This window comes from Protopterus annectens, chromosome 9.part0 (genome assembly GCF_019279795.1).
Source record: "Protopterus annectens isolate FY-2018-M chromosome 9.part0, PAN1.0, whole genome shotgun sequence".
Lineage (NCBI taxonomy): Eukaryota > Metazoa > Chordata > Ceratodontiformes > Protopteridae > Protopterus > Protopterus annectens.
In genome coordinates, this window is record NC_056743.1 from 1,777,941,845 (window position 1) to 1,777,969,038 (window position 27,194).

The 27,194-nt window shown below is 40.7% G+C and overlaps 1 protein-coding gene across 2 annotated transcripts in view; it reads left to right on the forward strand.

Annotated features, from left to right (window-relative positions):
• The window catches only part of ELOF1 (elongation factor 1), a 100,031-nt gene that overhangs the window by 49,619 nt on the left and 23,218 nt on the right, over nucleotides 1-27,194 (forward strand). For both annotated transcript variants that reach the window (XM_044084646.1, XM_044084645.1), the window contains exon 3: nucleotides 3,807-3,877. In XM_044084646.1, the coding sequence (XP_043940581.1) occupies nucleotides 3,807-3,877 (71 nt within the window). The remainder of the gene's footprint in view (nucleotides 1-3,806; nucleotides 3,878-27,194) is intronic.

Consider the following 27,194-nt stretch of genomic DNA (forward strand, 5'->3'; position numbering starts at 1 on the left):
TCTGTCATTGTCCATGCTGGAGTGAATGACTTGAGACGTACCTCCCTGGTCTGCATGAAAAGAGACATGGAAGAGCTCTTGGATAATGTGACCCAGGCAGGTATGACCCTAGCCCTGAGTAGCATCCTGCCTGCGCCCAGAATGATACCACAGTACAAGGACAAAAAGATTGACTTCAACAATTGGCTAAGCTTCTGGTGTCATTCAAAGGGGATCCAGTATTTGTCTGCCTGGGAAGACATGATCGACAAACCACGATGCTTTGCCAGAGATGGTCTGCACCTGTCACCCCTGGATTCAGGTTACTGGCTAAAGCTCTTGCCACCCCTATAGTGCCTTTTTTAGGCAAGATTCAAAGGATAAAACCACCACCGTAACAGATACAAGCATGCAAAATCTGAAGGTAATGCTACTCTATGCTCGAAGTCTAAACCTCAAAATGCATTCTCTCGAGGCACTCCTAAAAATGGAGAACATCGATATCTGTGCAGCGACTGAGACCTGGTTCAAGGCTCCAGAGAATACCCCTGCAATACTAGGTACAATTCTTACCACACTTTTCGGCCACAAAACCAAGACCGAAACACTAAAGGTGGAGGACTGTCCATATTCACCAAGGATATTCACACCTCCAGGCTAGTTGTCCAACACAGTGCATCTGAAATTCTCCAGGTGCAACTAACACTAGGTAAGACTGCAATCCAAATTGTAGCTTGGTACAGATCCCCCACCATACCCCAAGATTCTCACTACACCTTCCTAAACATACTGGAAAATATTAAGATACAACCAAACACCCTAATACTAGGTGATTTCAACTACCCTGCCATTAATTGGGAAAACTACTCTGGTACCAACTCTTTTCCAACGGTTCTTGGAATTCATAAATTCCCACGCCCTGGATCAACTAATCCATTGTCCCACCAGGGGCTCCAATATCCTAGACCTGGTCATTTCCAACATGGGAGATGCTCCACGCCAGTGGTCACCCCCTCGTCAGGACTGACCATAAGCAAATCACCCTTGACATCCCCATCCCACCCCCACCCCCCAGTAAGGAAACCTCCTTAAACTTCTCCAAAGCCAACTTCATGCTACTGAAGTCAGAAGTGACAAACTTCACAACACCCAGTGAAGTTCGCCTGCAGAATCCTACACTAAGGCACTGTACAAGCACATCCACTCGTGCATGAATCGTGCCATCCCAAATAGAACCAAGATGCTCTTCTCCAAAAAAAAAAAAAGGAAGCCAATCTGGTGGTCCCCTGCTATAAACAAAACTATACAACAGAAGGAAGAAACTTGCAGAAAAGAGGAAAATCCCAGGATGCAAAAAAACTCCCTCACCAGCCTAAGTAAGAAGATGAGAGCCCTCATAAAATCCTCAAAAGCTAGTTACGAAAATAAAATTGCCAAAGATTCCAAAGACAACCACAAGGCATTCTATAGTTATGTCAAGAATCTAAATGGCAATGCTCAGATCTGCTCTGAGCTACAACAGAATGGCATTAAATATCCTGATCCCAAGGATTTTGCCAATATCCTGGCAGATAGATTGTGCCAAATTCACTCCTCTCTCACCCCCAAAAGGGCCCATCTCAATACCAAAAGATTGCCAAATACCGATAATCACAGCCACACTGGTAGAAACAGCACTCTCCAAAGCTAAGAATACAGCATCCATGGGACCAGTTGACATCCCAGGCTGTGTACTACATGAACTACAAAATGAACTGGCACTCCACCTAAGTGTCGTGTTTAATCATAGCCTCACCTCAGGCTTCGTGCCCACTGAGTGGCGCACAGCTACAGTTATCCTGATCCACAAGGGAGGATCCACCTTGGATCCCGGGAACTACCATTCCATCAGTCTGACAAGCCTGATCTACAAGGGCATGGAACCCATTATCGTGGAACTTATAAACAAAGACATTGGCAACCTCCAGACCCTGGACCCCACCCAGTTTGGGTTTGTGAAGGGACAATCTTGTCTCCTGAGTCTGACTTCTTTGAATCGGTCTCAAGAGCTGTGGACGAGGGAGAGGAGGTCCACACAGCTTATCTGGACCTCGCCAAGGCCTTAAGACACCATCCCCCACTCTGGAATCATAGATAAAATTACTAAGCTGGGCATAAATCCCTACGTCATTCGATGGGTTGCCAACTGGCTTACTGACAGAACCCAGACTGAAAAAGTAGCAGACTCCAAATCCAGCTCCAGACAAGTGGAGTACCTAAGGGTTTAGTCCTGGGACCACTCTTGTTTTGGCATCTACTACTCTGAAGTACAGGCCGACACTAAGGGACTCTGGCTAACGAAGTTTGCAGATGACTGCAAACTGGGAGCCATTATTAAATCCCCAGATTATGTGGATATTCTACAAAAGGGCCTTACAGAAACAGATGCCTGGTGCCAGAGCCATGGGCTCAAGCTTAATGCCAAGAAATGTATAGTTATCCCCTTTGGAAAAAAAATGTACCAGTGAACTACTACATAGGTGGCAGGACACTAAACATCGAATGTGTGATGAGAGACTTAGGGACACAAGTGGACAGTGGTCTCACTTTCGATAACCACATCGCCACAACAGTCAGGAAATCCTTCTACGTGGCACACCTCATCACTAAGGGTTTTTCATCCAGAAAAAAGGAGGTCATTGTCCTGCTGTACTCGTCCCTCATTAGACCCATAATAGAGTATAATGCCCCATTTGGTATGTACCTCACAAGACATCTACAACAGCTGGAAAGGCCACAGAAATACATCACTAAAAGAATCGCAGGCCTAAAGCAGATGCCATATGCTGACAGTCTAAAAAAAAAAAAAAAACTCTAGCTATACTCTGTGGCATATAGTCTACTCTGAGGCGATCTCTGCTTAACGTACAAGGCCCTGTCAAACCCTGAGCTGTTGGACGTGCTCCACTTAAATCCCAATCCCTCAGCCACACGCTCCAGGGATCTAAACCTTATCACAATGAACAAAATATGCTGGAGGGATAGGTTCCTGACACAGAGACTCCCCATACTTTGGAATAGACTGCCCATACATGTCAAGCAGAGCACCTCATTGGCCCTCTTCAAAAGGAACCTTGATTGGATGGGAGCTGGGGAAATCCACCCCGTGGATCATGTCAGTCGCCCTGCTAGACAGGGGCCCAGAGAAGTAAATATTGTGAGAAAATTTCCAGGGAATTGTTATGGCTAGGCTTGCATAGGCCTTAGGGCCGATAGCCTAGTACCAACCTATGAACTAGTATTGAAAGCAGTTTCCTGTTCATCCATAATGTATGCCTCAAGTTCCCTGTGTGTTGTCTTCAGTGTGGCAGAGCATGTAAGTGACCTTAATATTTTTACAATGAAGCAGTCTGTCTGGTACATGGTGAGTTAATTATTTTTTTCCTAAACATGGCTAGAAGTTTGTGAAATAGCATGGCTGCCACACTGTATGCGTGTGTACAACCAGTGACTGTTTAATGAGGGACTGAGGTACAGGGTTTGAATTTTGTGTTGCCCATTCCTTGTAATGTGATCAAGGCAGAGTAAGTATGTAAAATCTCCTATTCAGTATGTACCACCCTGCTGCAGTCTTACATTTTGGAGTTGTAGGTTACTTTGCAAGTTTGCTGTGGTTATTTGACTTGACCTGCTCTTTAAGGTTGCAAGATGTCAGAACAATGGTGTACTTTGTGGCCTACAGACAGCAATTTGTGGTAATTTTCAATGAATTGCAGTCTGTGACCAGAAACTAGACAGAGTTTTTTCCTTAGAGACCCTAATACCTTTTTTCCTTTCTTGTATCACAGGGATCGAGCTCGAAATACAGGTGTAATAGCCTGTACTGTGTGCCTAGAAGAATTCCAGACACCAATTACTTGTATCCTTCTTGTGACTTCTGTTGCTTGCAGGTATCTCAAAATAGATTTTGTTTAAGCCTGTCATTTTTCTGCTGGAGTAGTGTCCATGTACATGAAGTGCTAGTCTGAGAGTTATGCATTCGTACGCAGGTTAGGGTTTTTTTTATTGCACAGCGTCCCACCAGAAGGTTTTGTCCAGTCATCAGTTTACCTCACTTTAAGCAAAGTAAAATGTATAGTTTTCTTTGATCATGTTATCAGGTGGTTGAATATTTGAGGTGTATAGAGGAAAGGTGATTATTCGACAAGTGAAAGGTAAGAGAAAGCAGACCTTAAATGTATATTTCCTGCTTACTGGAATTTAACTAGGTGTGCAGAGCAGACCACCGTTAAGGAGCTTAAGTCAAACTCCTGATTGTCCCAAAGCACTCTGGTTAAATGACTGCTCAAGGTTATTTAGTAGACAAAAATAAATGACTGTGAAAACGTTCAAATCCTGTACCCTTGGAAAAGGAAGCAGTACATTATCAAGTCAGAATTGGTTGTCTGCCAGAGTAAATCGCCATTGAGACTGCTCCTGGGTTGCCAGAAATTATCAGATTAAGTGAGGTGGGCATACATTTGACTACAAGCCACAGGTTGCTATGAGCTTAGTAGTCTTGTAGTAGAGCAGTAGAGCAGTTTTTTTCCTTTTGATTTGTGATGTCAAGGATATTGGTTAATTCTGGAAGTAAATTAATCCTTTAATCTTAGTCTGAAAGCTGTGCATTGTATTCGGTCATTGTGGTATACTTCAGGACCATAATCAGCAGAGCTGTATGCATTGACCCCAGGGGATGTTATGCGTGAAATTTTATGCATGTGCACAAGTAATTTGTTTGTAAATGTGCTGATGCTACACTGTCGTCCTTTGTGACGTGGTAGTATAAACTTGTACTAATCTGTTTAAATGTACTTTATGGTGGTGATGGAAGCTGTTTGTGAATGCTTTGTCAGAGGAGTTTCCCTGCAGTGTTGAAAGAAGAATCAAGAAGATGTCGTCTTCCTAAACAGAGATGCAAAGTTAAGTACTGTGGTCTCTCAGCACTTCCTTAATCGTATCCATTTAAAGTTAGTGTATAGAGAATTCAGCTGCTGGCTGCTTTGGTGGTACTACCATACCATTGCACAGCTGCACACTGCTTAAAGGGAAGAATAAACTCCATCTCATGTCTGGTCTGCCATATTTTTTTGTTTTTCTTCATTAATGAGGGGCAAGCGTTTCTCGGGTGCCCTATCCTTGACACCAATGCCTAGTTTTCTTTCTGTACTGCTTAGTGAAGAGCTTGTCCTCTCTGCCACATACTAAGATTGCAGTATTTAAATTATGCTTTTTTCCCCCTCCTCTGCACTACCATTTACATGTTGTGGCTGTCATCTATGAAGTGCAGATGCTAACTTTAATGCATATGACATACTAATTTGTGTTTTTAATTGTGCTACCTTTGGTGTGAACCAGACAAAATTGAATATGGACTATTTGATTATATAGGCCCCTATTTGTGTTTTTAATTGTGCTACCTTTGGTGTGAACCAGACAAAACTGAATATGGACTATTTGATTATATAGGCCCCTATGTAGTAACTGTGATTTGAGGGGGTAGATAATTTCTGACTGATTCTTCTGAAGTCAGATATGGTATGTACAGAAAGCAAATGAATCAGGTACCCAGTCATACTTAGCTGATGTATTTTGAAGGAGTAAATTGATTGCTGTTTTTATATACAGTACTGTACTGATTGACTTTAAATCCGTTTCTATTTCACGGCTTAGTTTTTCCTTCCTCATAGATGTCCTTCCAAATGCGTTTTCCTCTTATTCAACTTTTATATCACTACTCAACACCACCTACAGTGACTCTGGCCATCCCTTGGCTTCAGTACCTATAATATTGAAAACTGTGTTGTGAAAATCTATGTAATAGCGCTGTATATCTGGCCATTGTTAATTCTGTCTTAACAGTTTGGGTACTTAGTAAAGTTCAATTCTTATAGCATTTAGCCAGTTTTTTTGTGCCCCCTCATCACCCCCAAGCAGCAAACAATAACACAAAATAGGAAAACATCTGTAATACCCTAGCATTAACTCTACCATCCAAACAGTCTGTGGGCCATGTGACGGCAGCTAAACTTTCCTCTAACTTGACGCTTACCATAGAAGCTGCTTTATTGGTAACCAAACACTGTTAGTGGCACATCTTGTGCATTTCTCTTCATAGCACTGCAGTTAGTTTTACTCTCCTCTGTTATAATTTTCTTAACATAGCTGATTGTTTTTTTTAGTTCTGAAAGTTGTTGTGCCATGTAGGACCTTCTTTGTTTGCCCTCTCTGCACTCTGATTCAGTCTGTTGTCCTACCCCCATTTCTCACCCACCCCACTACATCTAACTTTATTCAAAATTGATCTCCTCCACCAGTGTGTTACTCTTATCAACAGGGTCTCTAATCCTATTCACCTATCGCTCAACCCTACATACTCCATTGTTCAGAATCCCCATCCTTTCCAACTGTTGCTGTAGTACCCCTTACTTTCTCACCTCCAGACCCATGTTATAATACCCAATTTTTTATTGCGTGGTGTGAATATTGCGAATGGAGATGCTTCGCAGATGGAACAGTTGAAATTTGGATTTTCAAATGTCCATCATGCTAAACCTCTCCATATCTAAGTTCATGTCAGCAAATGCACAGTGTCATATATTCCTACTAGACGTAAACAGTGTGACAGTAATCAACTTAGGAATACCCTTCCTGTAGTATAAATCTGCTTGGGTTTACCAAAGAAGGTATGGTAAAACCACTGAGAAGGGCAACATTCCTGGCTTGGATGTCTGTATTTCACCCATGTTTACGTTATTCTGCTGGTACTCTTCCCTGATACCCTTACTGACCATCTTCCTGCCTTTACACACAGGATCATTACTCATGAGGCCAAAAAGCAAGAATTCAGAGTATTTCACAACCTTATTAAATTTGGCCAACATCTTATGTTACAAGCCTTGAACTGGTCCCCTTTAAAACATTCCCATTGGACAAAGGCTTTGACTGTTTTATTACTTAATTCCTAAACATTCTAAATACTTTAGTCCTTGTACATTAAAATAAGAACTGAAACTAACCATGCTCCCAGGCTCAGCAAACAAACTGCCTGAAAAAAATGTCAGAAAAATAAATGTCCTGAAAATCTGATAGCCTTCAGACAATTGCTCAACCTTGTCAGAAACAAGTAACCCATGTTAACATTTTTATAAAAACCTATCAGCAGACAAAACCCAAATTAAAATTATGCTTATCCACTAGATACCCACTTAACCTCCAGCTCAAAAAAAATACTGATCCAGCTTCAGAAAGCCCCCCCCCCCCCCGTACAAGGTAAATCAGTGTTTAATACCTCATCTCAACAAAGTCACCTCCCTCTTCCAGTTCCCCCATTCTAACTTGCCCCATCCCTAACTACAACTTCTACTAATACCTTTTTGCTGCTGACAGTGGAGCAGTCTGTACCCTCCAAGATCATAGCCATCTGTCATATTACTCACAGGGTGAGCCCCCACAAGTTGCAAATCGTAACACACCCAGTTTTATCATACAGCGTATTAATACTGTTGCTATAAAAAATATATATTCGGCTACAGCCATGCTTCACATCTGATAAACTCTCACCTGAATACTTTAAAGTATGCTAAGGCTTATGTAACTACTTCTGTCTTTGGCAGGTCAAAGTACATTTAAGTACAAAACACGTGTGCAAGAGACAGTACTCAGTCATGTCTCCCCGAACAAAGGAAGTTCATAGTTACTTTATAGAAAACCTTATTAGAGTAATACATTTAAAAGGCAACTGTTAATATCCAGTAGAAGAGAACTAGACAGTACACTTCATCCATTGAACCACTACTACATATCCAATAGGAAAAAAAACGCATTCTATACTTATCTGTGTTTTAACTGAATAAGGACAACAAGTTTCCTTGTTGCCATGTGATTTACAAGAAATGCTGCCTCGGCTCCGTAAATGAAACTTAACATTCTGTACTTTTTTTCATGGCTCAAAAGTACTTCTGCAGTCATGTATACTAGCCTTTTGAAATGCATGTAATTTATTTTTAACCTTTTGCAGTCTCTCATTTGATGCTTGAAGAGCACCACACTTACACCATGCAGAATCATAACATTTTTCTAAAAACTTTCAAACACTGCCTTCCCTTTTGTTTTCCATACTCTCTGTGCCATTTACAACTCATGCCAACATTCTCAAAATCACTAATATGCACATTCTTTAACCAGATGTTGGATTGAAATGCAATAAGCTTGGTTAAAAGTCTTGCATAAACAAAAATAAAATCATAGCAATGATGGCCGTAAGCATAATAAACTTCCACCCTATCCTGAAAAACAAATTGGTTATCCAAGCTCATTGTGAGCTATTCGCTTCCTTTGTATTTGATAGCTTGGCTACTTTTTGGATAATTTCCAGATGGCTGCGTATTGTGTGTTCGTTATCGGGAATAAACATACAGCATTCCTAGTGCACAGGCATGCGTGCCTCCCCTTGAAAGTACAAAATGAAGTGCCATTTGGTTTTGCAGCACTACTACATGTATAACACTCGGTTCCATAGTAATCAAGTTGACTGACTTGAATGTGGCATGTCTTAATGCTTCTAGCAGTTTAGAGAGCTTTCTCAACTCCCAGATTGATTTTACAGTTCCATATGCAGGTAATATACCAGCCCTAGAAATAATATTGCCCACAAGGTCTATATGACAGTCCTTTGAAAGCTACCTGGTCTAAGTAATGATGATAAATCCACGAAGCATCAGTTTTCTAATTGGACTTTTCACAGTCTGAGTCTCTAAAAATTTTACAATTTTTCCCACTGTATAGACTAATGGTATGTCAAATAGCAGGAACTACATAACCAATAGAACAACTTCCACTCCAGTTTTCTGGCAGCCACTTATAGGTTCTCTTTCCACAACACCCCTCAACAAATGCTGTCTAAGTTGTCACTCTATCATCATTGGTTACTGGCTGAAGAAAGATGTCAACTCATTCACTCCATTGGAGCTCAGGAAGTTTGCACCAACTTCCAATGGGTGGACCCTAAGCCTTTTGACGGAATCAAATTATGTCCTCACATTTCAAACAAATGTTCATATCTCTGGTACCATAGCGGTTATGAAAGAAGAGTAAATGGCAAACTCTTCAGCACAAACTATTTTATAGTGGTAGTACACTTCACGTTCTAGGTCTTAAACTGAATTTTATAAGTCTTGGTAAACACAGTAACCATTTCATTTGTTATATTTTGTAAACCACTTGCATTATCTCAGTATCCACTCAAGTTACACAAATACTGCCAGCAGCATTTTATTCATCTAGCTGGGAGCTTTCATATGAGGCTAAGAAGTTCTGTCTGTGTTCTTGGTTGTTGAGATATTCAGAAAAATATGAAAATATCTAAATATAAAACCAACAGTTAATATCTATCTATCTGCACCATACAGATGTCAAATATTTATGCACTTGTTTGCTATTGTGTAAGCTTTAAGATGAAATCTTTTAACCGTGTACATAGCATTTTGGAATTGATGCAAATATGAAACAAATTAATATTTGATGCCTAAAGGCGTCGGTAGGAGTTAACTGCAGATGCACTTGGAGGCGTCACTTGGATGTAATGAGTTAAACCCCAGCGTTTTACTTGCAGCTGTCTTTTTTTAATTCACATGCATTTACAAACTTCCAAACTGCTTATATAGTGTTACTTTGAGTATATGGTTGATGGCAATTTTGCCAGTCAGTAATGTCATACATAATGTCATCCAGTTGCCTTCTAGTCAGATTTCCTTCATGCTTCAGAGATGCAGTCACATTTAATACCTTGCATACATTTACTGTTGTAATATTGCAGTTGCTGTACCCTACCTTTCTAGTCCTGTTTTGTTGAACACTGTATTCTTTTGAGTATAAAGAAGAGGGAGAGATTTTAAATCATGACCACCATGCCTGTCTCATTTGAGTGTACGAGTCTCGGAAGTATTTAATGGAACTGTTGTAAATAGCAATCCTTGTGCTGTTGAAATTGCTGCACACTCCCAGCAATTTTTTTTACATTAAGTCTGTGCATAAATCTGCCAGGTAGCATCAAAAGTATTAAAATATGGATGCCAGTTTGTTGTCTGCTGTTTTAGGTTTGGGTGTTATCAGCCGTTGCATTATTTGTTTGAACAGTACTTGAGTTTCTGCAGGAATAAAGAAGTGTAGTAGTAGGACAAAAATAACAGTTGCAGTCATCAAGATGGCATTTAGGAACCAGAGCAAGCTGGCCAGGGTCGGAGTGGATCCTCACAGATGTGGTTTGTGATAAATAGCTCATTGTTGCACCCCAGATGTATTCCACAAAGGCTACATTTGTTGTTTGGCTCCCATGAGCAGTGCTTGGTTGCAGTAGGGGAGTTGAAAGAGAGAGTCTGACATACCTCATTTGGTACTGCTTTGTGAACATTGGGAGACCTGGATCTAGGATGAAGACTCTGAGCTTGACGGGTGAGGCTGTGCTGGGGGAGTATGAAGAATGGGCCTTTCCATTGAGGTTGGAGGGCGTGGTGTCTGGAGAAGGAATTGACATGTACCCAATCTCCATCATGTGTCCTATCTGGATCAGGCTGGAGCTGGGCAGAGGTTGCCTGCGAATGGAAGTGATGCAGAAAAGAAATAAGTTGTTTACAATAATTTAAGCATAGCCTCATCGATTTAATTGTAGTTCTAGGTTTGTGTGCAAGGGTGTGGCTGGTATCCTCATAGGTTGTCCCATGAGGATTTCATGTGGGGAGAACTTCCTAAGTGCACTAATTGCATTTTCGGAGGGTAAACAAAACCAAGGGCAAGGCTTCTGGCCATTTTAGACCTATTTCTGCAGTAAGCTTTGCATGTTTAATGTCTGATTTACTTGTTCTACCATACCTGAAGTGTATGCAGGCAATGCAATTGGTCTATTTAATTCTTTTTACAAATTTGCTGTGCAATCTGACTTGTAAAATGCATACCTCTGTCTGAATACAACATGGAACCCAGTTCAGAAGGTAACTTATTGGCCACTATGGTTGCATCATTCTTAATACATGGGTATATTTCCACCCATCCAGAGAGGACCTCTGCAGCAACTAATACAGTTGGTAGTAACTCTAAAATCCCACTGTATACAACAAAAAGGTCACCATGGTTTTCTAATGTGGTGTTTGGGGACAGCAGCATATTTAGATGCCTTAAAAGAAAGACATGTATATTACATGTATTTACAAGATACTGTATGAACTCTGAAGCATAAGGGGCATACCATCAGTTAAGTTTGTCTGATGGGAAAGCAAATGGTAAGCCCGTGCCAGTTTGAGGTTTAAAAAAAAAAAAAAAAAAAAAGACCTTGTGATGCTACTAACATTCCATCCGAATGGTGTCAAAGTGAGTCTGGGGAATGACAACAGCTGTCACAGGTCTACCTTACCTTTTCAGAGTCATCAGCTTACTTTTGAAAAGGCAATAGCTCCTGCATTGAGACAGGTACAGTAAGGCAGCCTGTCTTGCTGCTCTGTCAGAAAAAGTGTTTCCCATGAAATCAAAAGAAGAGTCTGACTTGTGCAGCACAATTAACCGTGCAGGCATTTAATTCCTGTACAAGGATAACATTTTTAGTAGTAGTACCAGCAGACGTTAAGTACCCCCCTTTCTCTCCATAATGTCCCAAAATCATGGACATCTCCAAATGCATATCTAGAACCACTACAGATAGTAACCGTTTACCCTTTGCCAGTTTGCAGGCTTCAGTAATTGTTACTAATTCATCTACTTGAGCTGAAACATTTCCCTGCAATTGGACAGCCAGCAGTACATAGTCACCAGTCCAAATGGCAGAAGCAGCTAATTGTCAGTCTTCTCTTTTTATGCAAGGTCTATCAACTAATAAGTCTGGGTCCTGCAGAGGTGTCTTGGAGACCAGGTCTAGGAGGAAGCACGTTGTTGACAAACACAATCCTGGGATGAAACCCTCATTAGCAGTCAGAAAAGAGCGGGTGGATTAGGAGGGCGTCTAATTTTTAAAGATTGAGTAGAGCTAGCTCATACTTTGTCTGGAAGCAGAAAGATATTGAGTCTTATTTTTTTAATAGTAGTGTATCAACAGAATGTGGGACTGCAACAAAAGTATCATTCATAGGTTCATAGGTTCATACTAGGCTATCTGCCCAAGGGCATTTATAAGCCTAGCCCATAGTTATTTGGCTTTTCCCTTTAGTTTAGTTTGAAGAAAAACTATGCTTTGCTGTTTCTCTGTCAAGCAGTGACACTGGACACTGAAGTGGGTATATCTACGATCTCCATCCATTGGTCAAGATTCCTCTTGAACAAGGCCAGTGAGTGGCCAGTGCGGTGTTTGAGGATTTTTGTCCCACAGCATAGGGTCTCTTGGGTGATGAATCTGTCCTCAGCATTCCTCTGGTAATAACTGTGTCATGGTTCGTCTCTGTGCCTTGGTTCACAGGGTGGTTCTGTTTTTCTGAAATTCTGGGTTTCACAATTCATCAATTGACAGCATATATGCCTTATCTGAGTCACAGGTCACCTCTGAGTATGCGGTATGAGCAGACTGGAGTAGAGCTGGAGTTCTTTCATAGCACTTTCACATACGAGACCCTTTATCCTTTTGGTGAGGAACTTTTGGGTTTGGTTCCAGCTGCTGCAGGTGTCGAGACCAGATGTCATGGCAATGGGCATGGTATCAATACATAGGTCTAATAGATGAGTAGTACAGGGGGGGATGATCACCTCCTCGATCCTAGATGATCTTCCTGATGTATCAAGGGCAGCAGAAGGAAGGCAACTACTTACTTTAGCAACACATAGTGTCAAACGACTAACGTCTGTCAACTGTCAACCTAGTCCCTGTGCTTCCGATGACTGCAGTGGTGGATAGCCTATATATGAAGCTTTATGGCTGTATTGGTTTTGTTTCTTTTTTTTGCCATGGCACTCTTGGCATTTTGGCATTTTTAACTTTAACATGTATCTCTGCAACCTTAGCCCTTCTCTGGTAGATCTCTCTGATATGTATCTGTCTCAGATGTGTAGCCGTATTTATCTCAGTCAGGTAGTCATAAAACCAACCCCCCTGCTCCTGCCCCTACTTGGCTTTGTTAAAGACACAGCAAAGTAGATGCCACCAGGCAGCGGGACACCACTGACAGCGCCGAGTGTATTGGTATTGAGTCTGACATGGCTCCAGCAACTCTCTGTGTGTGTTCTGTCCTTAGCCAGTTTGGCACGGATCTTCTGATGATGTGGTTTACTGATAAGCTTGGTTTTTTTTGGAGTGATGCCTGAGTGGGTTATTGTGTGCCTTCCTTTGCCAGGTCAGTATAGGCTGTATGGACTGCCTTTCCCTCAATGGTGGCCTTGGTCATCAATGGCAAAAAAGACTGAAGGCAAAAAGTCAACTGAGTTTAAAAGGCATGATCTGCCTTTGGATTCCCAATGTGGGTCTGCAATCCAGCCATGTAGTTCCCTGTTTATGATTTGCAAGTTCCATTTGTTGATCCATGGGGGTTGTCATTTGGTAAAGGAATGTCAAATTTCAGGGTGGGGTGGAGGCAGATGGACAGGGGGCCCACCGTGGCGTGGATTCCTTGTATCCTGAGGCTTGGGCTTAAGATGACAGCTGTCCTGAGGTAACTGCTAATTTAATTCCCTGAGAGTTGGAGCACACAGGCGGCTCACCCACCCGGGATTATGGATGCTGTGTTTTCAGAGTCCGAAGCACCGAAGCCTGGCGCGTTGGAGGGCAGTTCTCACCTGGTCCTGATGTATTGAATTGGGAGGGGGGGGGTAGAGAGGAGATGACTTTCCTGTGTCGGGTATGTTGGCAATTTGGGTTGTAAAATCATCATCATTTTGAATCAACTTGTTGCATCTTCAGTCATCCCTGGGTTTCTAACATAGGCATATCTGGGAGTTTTTTGTCTTGAACTATTTTCGTCTATAATCAAAATTTGCCTTCTTGATGAGTTTGGAATGATTTAGTTCTTATTTGCCTTGGATGATTTTATGAGAGCTCTTAGTTTTTACCTTGTTCTAGATGATGCTTATGACTTTCAAAACTTTTTACTTTTGTTGTAGGCTGGAGTGGCTTTGTTGTAGAGCTTGTTTATGGCTGGGGTCCACCAGACTGGGGGGATTGCCTGATCCATGCAGTCCTTAGTTGCATGGTTGAAGGTGCTTTGTCCATGCATTTGTAGGGAGTAGTAGTTATGTTTAATGTTTTCTGAGGTGTCCAGAGTCCAGTTTTGAGTTTTTTCAGGTGCTGAAAGTACCATTTTTGAGGTTAGTTCATTTTGGTCTTTTTATTTTTTGTGGGAGTCACTGAGGTCTTTTGAGGCAGTTAGCGATGAATCTAGTGAGATGATCCAAATTATACTCTTTACTTTGGATGTTGGGATCCAGTGATCCCATGGAGATTGATTTATGTGTCTCCTCTTGTTTTGATGGTATCTGGTCAGGTTGTACCATTTCCTCCCATGTTGGTGAGAATGAGTTCCCTAGAGTTAGAGTTGATGTGTTGGTCTTGAGTAGTGTTCCCATAGTTGATGAGGAGTAGTTCCCTGGTGTTTGTTTGACATTCGAAGTCTCCTTTGTGAGTTTTGTTAATGAGCAGTTCCTATCATGTCCATTTGGCCTGGAGCATGATGAGCCTGAGTTAAACCACAAGGCCTAGACATTGTTTGCCTATTGCAGAGCCGACCTTGACAATGGTTTGCTGCAATTGGTGAGGTGTGGTCGTCGTGTCGCTGATGTTTTGGGGCGTTTTTCCCCTGGTTATTGGGTTTGTCACCCCTGGGCGCTCTGATGTAATTGAGGTCTGATAGTGTCCTAATTGAGGGGCTGTGAAGACTCCATATCCTGGGACTGCTGAACTGCTGGGGTTCTTCTCCAGCCTTGAACCAGGCCTTGAGTCAGTGCTGGAGATTGAGACCTCTTCTGAGATTGGGTGGCGTGAGACGCTTTTTTTGATTTGTTTGTCTCCTTGGAGGGTCAAGGCTTTGAAGGTTTTTTAAAAAACCTTGTATTCTGGGTGCACCCTTTGGTCATGACCCAGACTTAAGTGCTGCTGCCATGTCAACTAACCGGGCAGTGGCAGCCACGACTCAAGATGGGGGGGGGAGCTGCCACTGGGTCAAGATTTGTATTGTAATGAGCAACTGGTTTGAAGCCATCATTTCTTTTCTATGCTAATAGTCCCAGTGACCATTTTGAATAGTCTGGTAATCCTAAAGCTGGAGGATTTGAAAGAAATGACTTCAGCTGAGCAAAAGCATGTTCATGGCATGCTTGCCATGGGAGGCGTTCAGCAGTAGCTTTCTTTCTTTTTTAAATTCTAATAGGAGTTCAACTGCTTCAGCATAGTTAGAAATCCATTGCCTACACTAGTGTGCCAACCCAAGAAATCCTCTGAGCTCAAAGTTGTAGGTCTCTGTGCCTTCTGTATAGGGGTAATGTGGTAGGGTAATATGGTTTAGATTGTTTTACCTTTAACCCCAAGTCAACTAGCTTAGTTGGGAGGAAAATAGTATCAGTCTGACAGTCAAAGAATTGGATGCTATAAGATCCTCTACATACTGCACTAAGGTAGACCCACAGGGTAACTGTATTTTGTCTAACTTTTATTTTTTTTCACTTCTGAAAATAATGTGGCTGATTTCATCATACCCTTGAGGGAAGTGTGTCCAGGTGCACTGTTGCCGTGTATGTGACTGCAGTAATATCAGTAACGGAAAAGGTGGTGGTAGAGGGAAGAATTGAGCTAAGAATAGTTGCTGGGTTAGGAACGACAGGAAAAGCAGGCACCACTATGGCATTTACAGCTTTCAAATCTTGTACAAATCTGCAAGCGTGTCTGCCAGGTTTCTTGCCTGGCAAAATAGGTCTATTACAGGGGCTTCTAGTAGGGATAGTTATACCCTGCTGTAGCAATGGTGAAATGACAGATTCATTTCCTGCTTCTGCTACTGCAGCGAGTGGATATTTTGCCACCATGGGCAAAGGTTCATGTGGCTTTAAAGTAATTAGGAATGGTGTGGCATCTCTAAGTCTTACCTCATTTTTGTGGGTCATCCATAAATGTGTGAGGGAATAGTGTTTAGTAACAGTGCTGACAGTGACACTTTGTAATGTTCTGTAGAGAAGTGCGTCTTCAACACCCATCTGCATTACTTGTGATTCATTCGGAACATTTAAATATACTCCTTCCGGTGAGCAAAATACTATGCATTGCAGTTTATAAAGGAGATCTCTACCTAAAGGATTAAGAGGTGCAGAAGTTCAGCAAGGAAAGCATGTTGATCTCTCAGTGGTCCCAACTTAATGGGGACTGAAACTGTCTTTGGTAGTCTAAGGGGACTCCAGATACCCCGACGCCATGCACCACATTGTGAGACAAAGGAAGATGTTGCGCAGCTGATACATTTAACATGGATCTATTAAAAAGGAACACTGGTGTCTTGAATTTTGATAGTCCAGTAGACCTTTCTGGTGTACATGTACCAATGGAAATGGTCGTTTCCTGTTCATGGCTGTCCTATGTATTTTGCTGCCAAACCTTTGGCTGCCACGGGGTATTCCATGTAGGAGGTGGTTGTTTAGCATTTTGTGGACCTTGTGAAGGTACATCAAATGGATTAGTAGATTGCAGTGTTGCATCCACTGGAAGGGACAATTGTCCCTCCACAGTTAAAAACATAAATTTTGAGTTAAGTCCTTGGGGGATTTTGAGTATTACTAAAACTCTGCAGGAGTGGTCCCTGATTAGAAAAAAAATCTAGATCTGTTATGTCCCCTCTCCCGCCTCTATATTTTTCCAGTAGATCTAGGCATAGCATTAGACTGCTGAAGCTGTATGCTTAATTTTTCCTGTTTCTTAGTCATGAGTGTGGGTGTCTGCTAAATATTGAACTTGATTGACAAGTTTATAAAACCCTAAACTTGGCCAGTTTAAACAGACCTTAACTTGTAATGAATAGGAGGTAATAACCCATCTACAAAAACAGCTGAGACCACTCACTGTTTGTCCTTCAGTGGGTTCTGTATAACCTGAAAATGCTTCAAAAGCTTCAGTCGTGGTGCAAGTAGGTCTTGGTGGGCTCGTCCTCCATCTGTGTGCTTTTATTCAAGATTAGTTGGGTAGAGGCGGACACACAGCAGTGATAACTTGCAGTAAACTGGTTCTAGCATTCTGCAAAGCTTCTGCAGCGGTATGTTGGGAATGGGCTCCAGTATGTTAGCATGCTCCCAGATGCATTTAAATAGGTCAGGCGGCATGGAAGTTTCTAACACTGCTCTGAGGTCTTCTACGGCTGGGTTCTGCAGTTGACAATGTCCTTTCAGAATTCTGGTATATTTTGCCAGATTGGTATGAATTGATGGAAGAGTGTCCAAAATAGTTTGGAAATAAATGGTAGACCAAGGGCAGACCACATTTATAAGGGAAGACATTGCATCATCCTTGCCATGGGCATGGTTTGGGACTTGTCACAAAGGATTAGCTGGAGTAGTTACAGTATCGCCCTCTTTCTCTGGAATCAGTATTTGTATGGATTAAATCTGTCAGGACTAAAATAACCACCCCATCTATAATTATGGGAAACTTGAGTTACTAAGTTACATGAATGCAATTTATGCTGTCTAGTGGGATGGAACCACACACACACACACACACACACACACACACACACACACACACACACACACACACACACACACACACACACACACACACTTTTTACATTGCCTAGGAAACCTCATGAACATCAAGGAAGCAGCTGCCTTTTCAGTCTTCTAGGCTACTTTAGATTGAGTGTGTTCAGAAACACAGGGAGAATATGAAGCTGTAAGTTTAGCGGGGGTGAGTCGAAAGATGGCTGCTGAAGGGAGAAGTCTCCTTAGGAGCTGGTGAGTTATCAGAAGTAGAAGAGATGGCAGAATCTTGTTGAATATGGTAAGGTGCATTGTAGGGTGGTGAGGGTTCAGTGGGCACCACTAAACCAACCACACAGTCCTCATTAGATGACTCACACTGGCTAAGCTGTGTTTTTGAAGTTCCCTTAAGGCATAAAGCCCATAGTCATCCTGACAGAACACTGTTGACCATTTTAATAGCCGCTTGTAATTGTTTAATTTAGCTGCATTATGTTTTAAACTGGGAACAATGAGTCTCTTTTTCTATGTTTAAATTCTGCCTGCCATGCATTCAGTTTATGCCATTTATCTAAATACAGACAGCTGTCCTTGGTATAATTTGAAACCTGTGTCTAGCAGGAGTACCATATTCCAATTCTTTTAAAGACCCCACATTCACTTCCATTGTAAAAAAAACAAAATTTACAATGATAATTTTAACTGCGGTGGTGGTGCTACGGTAGCATTGTCGCCTCGCAGTAAGACGTTGTCCTGTTCGTTTCTCAGCTAGAGCGTCTCTTGTGTGGAGACATGCATGAACGGGCATACCTTCGTTGAAGGTTGTGCGTCAGGGCCGGCAACTTGGCACGTAAAAATCTACTGCCAATCATTAGCGGACCGGAGTTCTGCTGTGGTGACCCCTAACCGGGCAAAGCCGAAAGACGTAACAATGATCAATTTTAAAAAAGTCCCATACTGAACACACATGTATACAAAAATAACATGTTTAAACATCTGCAGTTCTGCCAAGACAAAGTTGTGAAAGAAAGGTGCAGTTGTGAACTGACTCCACAGAAAATACATTAGACAAAAAACAGTTGGAGCCCAGATTTTCTGCAGAAGCAGCTCCCAGTGGTTCGAAAAATCCGGGTCATGGCACCAGCTGTTAAGGTTTAAATACTTCAGTCTTTGGCAGATCAAAATACATTTCTTTAAGTACAAAATACGTGTGAGGAGACTGTACTCAGTCATGTCTCCTTAAACAAAGGAATTCTTGGTTACTTTATAGAAAATTTGTATTGCTCTTGAGATGTTCTATAACACCACTCTCTTGATATCCAATAGAAAAGAACTAGAGTAGACTACATCCATCAAACCACTATTACTTATCCAATAGGAAAATGCCAAGCTTAGCAAAAAGCACATTCTATACTTTAGTGTTTTAACCAAATAAGGACCAAGTTTCCTTGTTGCCATGATATTTATAAGAAATGCTGCCTCATCTCAGGCAATGAAACAAACTTGCATTCTCTGCATTTTCCATGTCTCAAAGGTACTTTTGCAGTCATGTACACCAGCCTTTTGAAACGCATGTAATTTCATTCTAACCCTTTAGAACTAGCTCTTTATCCAGTGCACAGATGACTTTACACTAAACTGCTATTTCAAAAAAATTTTATGGATGACTATAAATGACCAGCTTAAGGTTGACCTTCATGTGCACATTAATATCAGAATAACTGGGCATTCTCTTATAGACATAAGTAGTTTTATTGCTGCCAGTAAAACCACCCTTGTTACCACTTGTGTCCTGACCTCTTCTGTGGGAGTGGCACTCGTACTCTCTATGCTACAAACGTTAAAATCTAGAGTGGCAGTATGTCCTAGTGTGTCATGTTACACCAGTCACTGCATATCCCTTCAGAAATGAAACTGGCTTTAACTTTTCCAACTAACCTACATGCACTTTATCACAACATGTAACCTAATACACAAACTAGCTGTTTTCCCTGTACTTAACTTACTACTACATACCATCCTAATAGATATCTCTGCTCTGTTAAACCTCTGATTGCCACCCAGAATCCCCCCCCCAAAAAAAGTCCAGGACTGTTCCTCTATTCCTTCTGTGTCGCTAACCACTAACTCTGTACCTTTTAGCCATCGCATCTATCTCTTACAGGCCTTTTAAATGCTCCCTTAAAGGTTCACGGATAAGTACTAGGCAATCTGACTGCAAACCATTTCAACCCAAGCATAGTTTAAAAAAAAGCCATGGTCAAAATTTCCTTTTAGGCTCAAGGAAGGCAAGAAAAAATTGAGAGAATTTGAGGCTGCTATTCCAGTTCTGTAGGTTTACTTTGGAAGATGGCAAAGTTGCTAGTGGACGTTTGTTCAAGAGGTACATTGGGCTGTGAATCTCATGCCAGTGTGCCTTATCTGCTGATGAAGGTTTGGTTCCTTTAACAGAGTGTTTGATGTACTGTTCATTTCTTTGAAGGAGAAGATCAAATTAAGGTTGGATCTTTCATGGCATGAAAGGCTAGATGTCTCCACTATGGAGTTTAAGAGACTTAAGTACAGAGAAAGGGCTGCCAGCCTGTCCTAGTAACTGATTTTTGAGACCACTGGCTTTGCAAGTTGTGTGATTGTTATATTAGATAAGTTCATGTCAAAAAGTGCATTATATTCAGTAGGTCTGATAATGCATCAGCAAAGGGGAACTGGGGAGACTTTGGATCTAGTGGAGATGCCTTTGGAAATTGGATGGGCACAAATAAAGCTAATGTGGAGACATGACGGTCAAATAGGTATTCCTACCAAAGTCATGGCTTTGCTCAGGTTCCACTCTTAGTTAAACAGTTTTTGCATCCTTTCCTTCCTCTCGCCCTCTTTTTATCCTCGCACTCAGTTTATATCATTCTCCTCCTCCTCTTATTTCTTGTATCTTTCAAACGGCTTCAGCTCTCTACTCAAGTATACCTCCTTCACAACCTAACTGTTCTCAACCTTTTCTCCTGATTGTGTAAATACAAATATCTCTACTTTTGTGTGGATATGCCTCTTACATGGCAAAAGAAATAAGTAATATGGTCACATTCACTGACCATTGATGCATAACAAAAGTGAATTATGTCAGTGTAAATACTTGGGGCCCAACCCAGATGCATGGATATTTTTCCAAACACTTGCTTGTCCCAGTCGGACTTCTCCTGTAAACAGATATCCAATACATTTTCCCATTGGATATCCCGTAATACATTTAAAAACTGTGAGGCTTTGTTAGCTGTGTCTTCCAAGAGAGGTAAGAAACTCTTCTGTAAAGCAAAGGTGTTTAAATCCCACACTTTCCCTTTCTCGTTTAGCTGTGGTAAACTTGCATTTCATCTGTTTCATTTTTCATTCACCATGCCATTTACCGAATCTCATTACATGAGGTATGACCGTGCCGTTGTACACTCGTGTCCCAAAAGGAATTTTGTACTGATATATTTGCGATGTGCAGAGATGAAAAGGTTGGAAATGTTGGGCAGACGAGCTAGTTGTAAGCCATTGTTAGAATTCAGTAAGTGGAAAAACTCCTTAACAGGAAGAGATTGCATCTAGTTTGTGTGAAACTTTCAGCATGGCTTTTTTTTATTTTGGCTGACTTGTGAAGTAGAGGTTTTGACCGGTCACCACCAAAAAAAAAAAAAAACTTGCCATATTTATATATTGGTTGACTAAAAGGAAATGGCAAACATTCCTTATTTCTACAAAAATTTATCTCTGCATACAAATATTTTGTGCATTACACACACATTTTGGACATGGGCAGCATTACTGCCCATCTATCCCCATAAGTATCCAAGTTGTTTAAACTAGTGCTGGGTTTAGTTTAATTTGTTGGTCTCTTCCAGATGTCAGCTGCACACTCAAACCAGTACAGCTGTTATTCCTGGATAGCCTTCTACTCAGTTTTTTTCCTTCTCTTTGGTATCCACAAGCATTTCCAGCTGTAATTCTCTGAATGCCCTTGAATAAGGTCCCCCCCCCTAAATATCTATACGAATCACTGTACAAACACAGATCTGTTTTAATATTTCATAATAGCATTCACATCTATGGATGCCACTGGTATTTCTGCTGTACTCTTTCCAGCTTACGCTATTGGTTTTGTAAAGTTTACATTCTGTGCCACAGTCTAGTGTAAGGTAACACAAAAAAATTAATTTGATTTCCTGGACTAATCTTTTTATACAGCCTGTAACTGTCTTAACCAATTGATGATATGTTCAGAAAAAACTCAAGCTGGGTGTACACATACCTAGGTCCTTAAATGACTCCAGTTTCACTCACCGAGTTGTACATATGTTCACCTTTCAGTCTGTCTCCCAAATTTTAAATGCTTGATTTCTTTTAATGTATATTTTCAGCATGTTCAGCCAGAATGGCCAGTTCAGTCATTCTTTATTTTTTTATTCAATTTTTCAAAACACTACCACATAAATTAACCAACTTTGTGTTTGCATTCTGTTAGATGCATTAACAGAATTGAGTAATATTTGAGCATTGTATAGATATGGCCAAAACGTTTGGTCCTCCACTTGCATAGATATTCACACCTGTTCATATCTGTAACAGTATTCATCCAGTGTAGCTTATAGCTGTTCGTCTGTCCAGATAACATGTCCCATATCTAGCTTTTAGGTTTAGTTTCCTTGACATTCATTTTGTAATAAACTCCTTTTTCAATTACTCACATCCTAATTACCCTTTTTAGTGAATGTTTGGTATAAATGCCAGTAGCACTAGTATGCATTTCCTTCCTAACCTGCTATACGTGCCTTTACACTTGTGCTTCTAAGGACCAAGTTGAGATTTTGCCAGATATCTTGATCCACCCTTGAGTTGCCTGCCACCAGCTTTGTTTTGCTTTCATACATTCCCAAAACAACTTTAACTCCACATAATTTCCAGTGAGAGATTCCCAAGCTCAGGCTTCTACCCTTACCCATAGCCCCCTGCAAAGCCCAACATTACCTCTGTTCTCCATTGTCGCTCATTTGAGACGCACCGATTTCCTTGATAAGCCAGTTTAAAATGTGTTGCCTGTGACCACAAGATACCAAACTTGGACGCGCACACTATTTGTTTACTCCCTTGGAGTTTCTCACCTGGACGAACAGTGAGATGTATGCACTGCCTTTGGTACTTTGGTTGTAGTAGTAGAAAAAAAATAAAGTTAATCCTTGAGGGACTTCTGCCTGTCCCTGAGGGAGAAACATGCAAGACGCAGCCCACAATAAAACATGCAGAGTAGCTTGTCGAGGGTGCACTGTAATACTGCCATGCATATTTTGTTTTTAAACATCAGCTGCTGTTCAGGCCTACTTTTATACCACGCCCATCTCTGTGTATGTAATAGCTCTTGCTTTTGCAGTATAAATATTGACAAAGCTATACGAGCATGATCTTAAAATACTTAACTAATATAGTAATGTGTCTTATTCCTAACCTGATGATCTTGCCTATGAAAAAAATAATCCAGCCTACTGCCACAAACTCCACCTTGTCTAGAAAAGGTAGACACTTTACCTGGTGTGCCTCTCCATATGTCTACTAAATCTTGTTCTTTCATTTTTTTTTGCCTTCAACTGCGTATATTCATTCCCATATAAACTGTCCAGTTCTGGATTCAGTGTAACATTCTAGTCTTCTGTTTACCTCTATACCCCCTCATCTATTCTCTTTCCAGTTTTTAGTCCTTAAAAGGGGGGGGGGGGGGTATAATGCAGAGCAGTAAAATCTACTTTTCTGTAACTTATTTTACAATATCTTATCTTTACTACTCTTCCCCCACCCCCCTCGCTTTATGATCGTAGTATGCATGGATATTTGTGCTGTTATAACATATCCGTCTCCCTAATGTTCAGATTATTTTCTTGCAGTACAGTCACTTGAATGTTTGAATATTTTAAAATTCTGAAAAATCCTTACATTTAATGGGGTATAAGCACCCTCCTACACTTCCAAGAGGTAAAATTTAGTGTGTAGCAATACTGTTGCTTTCGGATACATGCCTTTTAACTGACCCGTGTCTTACCCCCCTCCCAATCATAAAAGTTTGACTTGAGTTCTTTGGACCATTTTTTTAGGTTATGCTCAGCACAGTTCAATTCTTTTGACTTGTATTACAGTGGAAACCAAAAAGGAAATATTTTTCTCTCCTGACAACGAGAACTGGAGCTTGTGCTCTTGTAATGAAGTGGATTTTAAGCCTTGCATTGTGGCTTCTATCGTAAGATCAAGGTGTCTTTTATATTTAAAAAAAAAAAAAACTGACACTGTTTTGCTGTTAACGCACATCAGATTCTTTGTATTTAATTGCTGTTTTACAAAAAAATTAAGGAAGAAAGTAATAGTACATTTAAGTCCACTGAAAAATGTAAAGCTTATTTTGTTTACCCCTTTTTCTGTTCAGACAATAAGGGCAAGAAGCCAGAGGCCAGTCTTGCCTCGTACCCAGAAAAGGTCATCCATGTAGTACACTCCTGGTATGACACTTTTTTTTTTTTCAAGTTCATAGATTAGTACTAGGCTAACTGCCTTTGTGGGCCATTTTTAAGCCTAGCCAATTACCCCATGTGAGAATCAAACCCTGCCCCTTTGGTTTATAAGGCAAATACCTTAACCTTTATGCAAACCTCCCACCCCATTATAAAATTGTTCAATATTCCCATGGATGTAAGCATGCCCAGAAAAATAAGTCCATAATCTGCAAGAAACTGTAGTACTAAAATCCTAATTTCATAACCTCTTCAAAATGGTCCTTTGTGTGTGCCTGCATACCTCTTACCAATATGTACTAATGTCTGCACATTTAGGTTTTTCTGCACCAGAAGTCCTCTTGAGTTTTCTCTGCATTTGATATTGAGACCTGTATATCAATTCATCCAGCACTGATAAAACAAGTCCCTATTTTATGCTTTCAGGTAGTCCTTTTACCACTTTTGGGGAATGTTATCCTGGCTGGAAACTATGGATGCAGCTCTATGGTCAAATGTCTGAAGTCAACCCCCGGTATGCTGCTAGTACTAGTCTGTCAGGTCATCTCTTGTCTTCATTGTTAGATGCCTAGTACTGTCTTCTGTATCCATCCTGTTTACTACTAGATGTGTATTCTGCTGTCAGAATTGGTTGTTTCTGCTTTGTGATATTACTGCTAATGTCTTCTTACTTCCTGTTAGTATATTGTCTCTCTCATATTTGGTATCTTCTGGGGGTATTTCCATAGTTTCTCACCTTGTAATTTATGCCATCTCCATCTTGATTAGCCTCCCCCCACTCCTGGCTGACTGGACATGTCTTGCATTCTCCATTCTGCTGGATTTGTATTCCATATAAGGAAATGGAATGGGAAGCAAATGACTCTAACCTCTTGAGCTTTTATTTGTTGTGTTTTTTTCCCTTTCTCTTCTTTGTAAAATTGACATGCATTTGAAATGTTTGTGAATCTTCTCACTTTGCCACATGCTGTTACCGTTAATGTGGTTGGATAAACTACCAGGACAGAGAAGCCTTGTACAGCTAGTTTCCATTTCAGTAAGTCTGCTTCCTTGTGATCTTGGTTGATAATGCAGAAATGTCCTCCACAAATTTAACAAGGTTTTGCTGCCAAAGAAGCCCTATGAGTTTTCTACTGCATCAGGGAAAGAGTGGAGAGCCCTAAACATGTCCAAGGTTGTCTGGTTCTGGTTTCTTATTTCTGCCATTGTGAATCCCCTTTGTGTTCTGAAAACCAGCTTGAATGGAAGTTTTTAGCACCTCTGTGGAATGCCTTCCACAAATTCTTGTAGTCACACTTTTTCAGGCACGCCAGTAAGTTTGGATATCCGACATTCCGCTTAGAAAATCTCCCACTTTCAGCCGTAACGTACATGTTTTCCTGTCTAGCTATTGTCATCTGTCAGATATCGCCTTTTAATTTATTTGTTCTTTAAGTGGTGTCAATCTACCCTTGAATGTCATGTTTTGTGTATGTAGCACAGTGGAATGGTATCCTCCATGTTGTGCACCATCTCAGAAAGGCAGTCAGCTTTCTTTTTGAATTTGCTTCCTTAATTTGAGAAAGCAGTCTCTTGGAACTAGTGTTCCTAGCATTTTGGCTTTAACTTTTGCTGGCCATCTCCTCTGTTTTTACCTTTTTTTTTTTCTTTTTTTCTTTTCTGTTGTAAAAACCTGGCGGTGGGGGGTGGGGGGTTAGCCATTGCTTCCTAGGCCAAGCGCACACAGTTTGTCATCAGTGACATTAATTTTCCTGTATTAAGGTCCTCTGCATACCGACTATAGAACCCATCCGATGAAAAAATAGACATGAAAGATGTAACCTAAACTAGTAAAGAACAGTCAAGTGGTCACCACGAGTCAAACCTGCAGTTTCACTTTCCCAGTTGCTGTGATATTTGCCATGTCATATTTTTAAGCCATGTGGCTTCATCGTATCAAAATTACATTAATACCTAGTTTTAAACTAAGCAGTGTTGATTGACCTTATCAAAGGCTGAAGATAAGTCTATGTAAAGTAAATGTGTAGATGTTTTACTGCATCATGTTGTAGGTAGTTGCATATCTGTGTTCAATGCATGCTAGTAAATGGTTTCAAGTCTCAAGCTTTCCACTTGACAGTTAATCCAGGATAACAGTCTCTAGTATTTTACAAGAAGGTAGACTTTTATGGGTCTGTTTGACTCTGGGTTTATCCTGTTCCCCTGTCCCTTAGAGTGGTTTAACAAATTTGACAATCTTGAGAAAATTTCCCATGCTTAAATGAGCAACAGATGTAATGGTACTGTTGGTTACAAAGTGCTCCTGGCTCATTATTACTGTTTACGTCTCTGGTTTGCATATTAAAGTAATCTAATTTCAGTGTTTGATTTTCCTGAAAGTTACTTGCACCCCCCATGGATTGAAACTGCTTTAAGTAAGATCTGTTGTGTTAAGAGAATGTTTTGGAATCTATGCACAATTCATTGACTCTAGAGAGGATCATCAAAATGCATTGAAAGGATGGGACCAATTTGTCAGACAAATGTCCAAGTTCCCAGTTTTGCATTTGACAAATGTAGATTTTGGTACTTTTTTATATATCTTATCACTAGGTTTTAAAAAATTGTAGTTTCTTCTGGCAATTCCTACGTATGTGTGTAGTTTTGTGTAATCTCCCCCCTCCTGTATTTTTGCCAGTAAGATTTACACAATACCCATTTCTTTTGACTGTGTGTCTTAACTTGGTTTCAACTCATTCACTCCAATGGAGTTTAGGAAGTTTGCATTATAACTTCCAATGGGCGGAGCCTAAGCCTTTTGTTGGAATCCAATTATGTCCGCAAATTTCAAACAAATGTTTATTTCTGGAACCATAGGGGTTATGAAAAATATAAATGGCAAACTTTTTAGCACAAACTATTTTTATAGTGGTAGTATTGTTTAGGTTCTAGGTCTTGAAATCAAATTTTATAAGTTACAGCACACACAGTAACTATTACATTTGTAATAGTTTATAAACAAATGTCTCGCCAACAACAAGCTACACA